Source organism: Lynx rufus, unplaced genomic scaffold (genome assembly GCF_022079265.1).
Source record: "Lynx rufus isolate CCGP_SWC_20201006 ecotype Redwood Valley unplaced genomic scaffold, mLynRuf1.p SCAF_3, whole genome shotgun sequence".
NCBI lineage: Eukaryota > Metazoa > Chordata > Mammalia > Carnivora > Felidae > Lynx > Lynx rufus.
Window position 1 is genome coordinate 80757687 of NW_025814845.1, and position 4658 is coordinate 80762344.

The window sequence follows — 4658 nt, forward strand, 5'->3', positions numbered from 1 at the left end:
TAGAGGAAATGCTCAGTAAAAATGAACTAATTATTATTAACCAGGAATTCCTATAAATTGGCAAGGGTGATTGAGATCATTTAAGCACGGAGTGTTCTGTGCAGGTAAACCTTTTGTTGTGTGTGCTATTCTCGTAATTGTCCTCATGATTTGGGTTTATATAATTTCATTCATTAATTCATGAGTTCATTCAATCAGCCAATCTTGCCTCATATGTCACTTTTAGTATGCCAACGCTGTGCCAAGTGCTTTGGTAAGTGACGTGGAGAGACCTTTTTGGGAAAAGGCTCATGGATTCATTTTTCAGTCTAAGTTTTTGCCCTGGTCTTGTAACAGTTTCCCACTCCTGAGATGTTTTATCTCTTAATCTGGAAACTGTGTGCTAAAACTTTATAGCTTTTCACCTAATGTCTGGCTCACTTTTATTTCCTTGAGTATTTTTATTTTTAAATTTAATTTGGGAGGGAGGCAAACCATAAGAGACTCTTAAATACAGAGAACGAACTGAGGGTTGATGCAGGGGGTGGGGGAGAGGGGGAAATGGGGGCTGGGCATTGAGGAGGGCACTTGTTGGGATGAGCACCGCGTGTTGTGTGTGAGTGATGAACTATGGGAATCTACCCCAAAAACCAAGAGCACATTTTACACACTGGATGTTAGCCAATTTGCCAATAAATTATATTTTTAAAAAAGAGCTAACAAACATATTATTTACTTTAAAAAAAAATCAAAAACAATTTATTTTTTTAGCATTTGAAAATTTATTATTGTCATTTTTCACCATCAAAACTTATGATCTTGGGGGCGCCTGGGTGGCGCAGTCGGTTAAGCGTCCGACTTCAGCCAGGTCACGATCTTGCGGTCCGTGAGTTCCAGCCCCGCGTCGGGCTCTGGGCTGATGGCTCGGAGCCTGGAGCCTGTTTCCGATTCTGTGTCTCCTTCTCTCTCTGCCCCTCCCCCATTCATGCTCTGTCTCTCTCTGTCCCAAAAATAAATAAACGTTGAAAAAAAAATTAAAAAAAAAAACAAAAAAAAAAAACTTATGATCTTGGTCTTTCCTTCTTGCCCTTGTATAAAGCCACAAGAGAGACCCTGGCTGTTCTGACAATGTTAGAGCCAAATCCAGGAATGTCACTGATCGCATGACCTTTGTGACCAAATCCACCAACAAGAACATCATCATTTTCCTCCGTAAAATTCAAACAACTATCATTGGGCACAAAGGCTGTGATTTTTTGGCCATTCTCAACCAGCTGGACCCTGTCACACTTCCTGATGGCAGAATTTGGCTGTTTGGCTTCAGCCCCTATTTTTTCCAGCACAATTTCCTTTGCGTGGGAAGCACCTCCAAAAGCATTGGCCTTCAGGGCTGTGCCCAGATGGGCTTCCCTGTACTGTTTACCATGCCGCTTCTGATCTCCTAGGTGGCTACGGCACTTCCTGGCAGTATGGAGACCGAGATACTTGCCCATCTGGCGGGTTCCAGGGGCTTGAGCCAAAGAGAGAAACAGCGCAGGAAGGAGCCACCTATTTCCTTAAACGTTTTGAAAACAGGGCTTTTGTTCTGAATGCCATGTTGCTTCTGCTAAGGGGAAGGAGAGAATATGCATAACCTAAAACGCACTGGTCTCAGAATCAGAACACAAGTTCAAAGCCAGTTCTCTTGGCTCTTCGACCACTAGCAAGTTGCTTAACTGTGTTAAACCTCAGTTCCCTCCTTTGAAGGGAGGTAGCAATTTCTACCCCGTAAGACTGCTGGGTGATTGAATGAAGCAGCCAAAGGCAAAACCTCCAAAACAGCACTTGCTCCTATAAGGCACCCTGCTTGCCTTACGTATTTCTTTTCTTTTCTTTCTTCCTTCCTTTCTTTCTTTATTTTCATATATATATATATATATATATATATATATATATATTCTATATAAATTCTCTTATGGTTTGTTTCCCTCTCTGTTTTTTTATATTATTTTTGCTCCCCTTCCCCTATGTTTGTCTGTTTTCTTTCTTTCTTTCTTTTTTTTTTATGCTTATTTTTGAGACAGAGAGAAACAGAGCATGAACAGCAAGAGGGGCAGAGAGCGAGGGAGGCACAGAATCTGAAGCAGGCTCCAGGCTCTGAGCTGTCAGCAAGGAGCCCATTGTGGGGCTTGAACTCATGGACCGTGACATCATGACCCAAGCTGAAGTCGGACGCTCAACCGACTGAGCCACCCAGGCACTCCAATCTGTTTTATTTCTTAAATTCCACATATGAGTGAAATCATATGATATTTGTCTTTCTCTGACTGACTTTTTTGCTTAGTATAATACACTCTAGTTCCATCCACGTTGTTGCAAATGGCAAGATTTCATTCTTTTTGATTAATGAGGCATATTCCATTGTATATCTATACCACATCTTCTTTATCCATTCGTCGGCTGATGGACATTTGGGCTCTTTCCCTACTTTGGCTATTGTCAATAGTGATGCTATAAACATTGGGGTGCATGTGCTCCTTCGAATCAGCACTTCTGTATCCTTTGGATAAATACCTAGTAGTGCAATTGCTGGGTTGTAGGGTAGTTCTGTTTTTAATTTTTTGAGGAACCTCCATACCGTTTTCCAGAGTGGCTGTGCCAGTTTGCATTCCCACCAGCAGTGCAAAAGAGTTCTCCTTTCTTTGCACCCTCGCCAATGTCTGTTGTTCCTGAATCATTAATGTTAGCCATTCTGACAAGTGTGAAGTGGTATCTCATTGTGGTTTTGATTTGTATTTCCCTGATGATGTGTGATGTTGAGCATTTTTTTCATATGTCTCTTAGCCATGTATATGTCTTTTTTGGAAAAGAGTCTGTTCATGTCTATTGCCCATTTCTTCACTGGATTATATGTTGCCTATTTTCTCCTTTAGGATTTTGATGGCTTCCTGTCTTATGTTTAGGTCTTTCATCTATTTTGAGCTTATTTTGTATGTTGTGTAAGAAAGCTGCCCAGGTTCATTCTTCTGCATGTCGCTGTTCGGTTTTCCCAACACCATTTGCTGAAGAGATGGTCTTTTCTCCATTGGCTACTTTTTCCTGCTTTGTCAAAGATCAGGTGGTCATATGTTTGTGGGTCCATTTCTGGGTCCTCGATTCTGACCCATTGATCTGAGTGTCTGCTTTTGTGCCAGTACCAAACTGTTTTGATGATTACAGCTTTGTAAAATATTTTGCAGTTTGAGACTGTGATGCCTCCAGTTTTGGTTTTCTTTTTCAGGATTGCTTTGGCCATTTGGGATCTTTTCTGGTTCCACACAAATTTTAGGATTATTTTTTCTAACTCTGTGAAGAACGCTGGTGCTATTTTGATAGGGATTTCTTAGAGTTTGAGAGGATCTTAAAAGCCAAAGGGAGTCCAGTGCCTGCTACAGGCATTCCATTCACAGCCTCTATGCTAAGCAGTACCCCAGCCTGTCCTCCTAGAGAGAAAAGGCTCATGTGTTTGAAAAGCATTCTCAGGCAGATCCAGTGGCTACATGGTGCTCTGTTGGTCCAAAGGAGATGTCCTTTCATGAAATCTACCATTCTCAGAAAGATCACATAATTGTTCTTATTTTCGGAATGAAAGTCCTTCAAATATTCAAAGATAGTCCTTTCTTCAAATTAAACAACTTTTCTCTTAATCTCTAGGGGTTGCCAATGTTTCCCTCAGAATGCAGAGCACAGAACAGACATGATTACCAAGTATTTTTTCTGGCAAATTTTTGTTAAGTCAGATCAGTCCCCTACTGCCATGAGGAATTTTTTTTTTTTTAACCTAAAAGAAGATTTTGTTAATACCTGAATCAGGATTTAAACTGAGACCTGTATCGTTTCAAAGATATGCTTTTCCTAGCACTGTATTATTCAGTTATAACCTACATTCTAGGCACAAAAACTCTGATTTTCTCCAAATACCCAGTGTTCATCATAATTCTCCACAAACTGTCACTTCTGCCTGCAACACGATTATTCATTTTTGTCCTGGTAAATTTTAACTCAGTTGTCTATATGCAAGACTCTACCTTTTGCTCCCTAGGCCCTACCCTGTCACCCAACAGACAGTTCTTACTTCATGAGCCCGTATGACAGACCTCACACACATCTATAGAGGAGAAAGTGGAGACAACGGTCCAGGTTGTTGTCATTTTTAAGTTTGCTCAATTTTCCTTAAAATAATTAAAAAGAATTTTTTTAATGTTTATTTATTTTTGACAGAGAGAGAGAGACAGAGCATGAGCAGGGGAGGGGCAGAGAGAGAGGGAGGCACAGAATCCGAAGCAGGCTCCAGGCTCTGAGCTGTCAGCACAGAGCCCTACGCGGGGCTTGAACTCACGGACCGTGAGATCATGACCTGAGCCGAAGTCGGACGCTCAACCTACTGAGCCACCCAGGCGCCCCTCAATTTTACTTAAAATAGTTTAAACTCACAGAGGACTAACCATGTCAGCAATGCCTTTGAATCAAAGATAGTTGGATCAAATATTTTTGCAGAATTTATTCATTTGAAATGGAGTTGGATGGGGCACATGGGAGGCTCAGACGGTTATAAGCATCTGACTTTGGCTCAGGTCATGATCTTATAGTCATGGGTTTGAGCCCTGCTTCCGGCTCTGTGCTGACAGCTCAGAGCCTGGAGCCTGCTTCGGATTCTGTGT

The 4658-nt window shown here is 41.5% G+C and overlaps 1 protein-coding gene across 1 annotated transcript; it reads right to left on the reverse strand.

Annotated features, from left to right (window-relative positions):
- Window positions 1-1040: 1040 nt before the first annotated feature.
- Window positions 1041-1472, reverse strand: LOC124520957 (40S ribosomal protein S23-like). The gene has a single exon (XM_047092100.1). It carries the CDS (start codon window positions 1470-1472, stop codon window positions 1041-1043), a length of 432 nt encoding a protein of 143 aa, XP_046948056.1.
- Between the last annotated feature and the right edge of the window lie 3186 nt (window positions 1473-4658).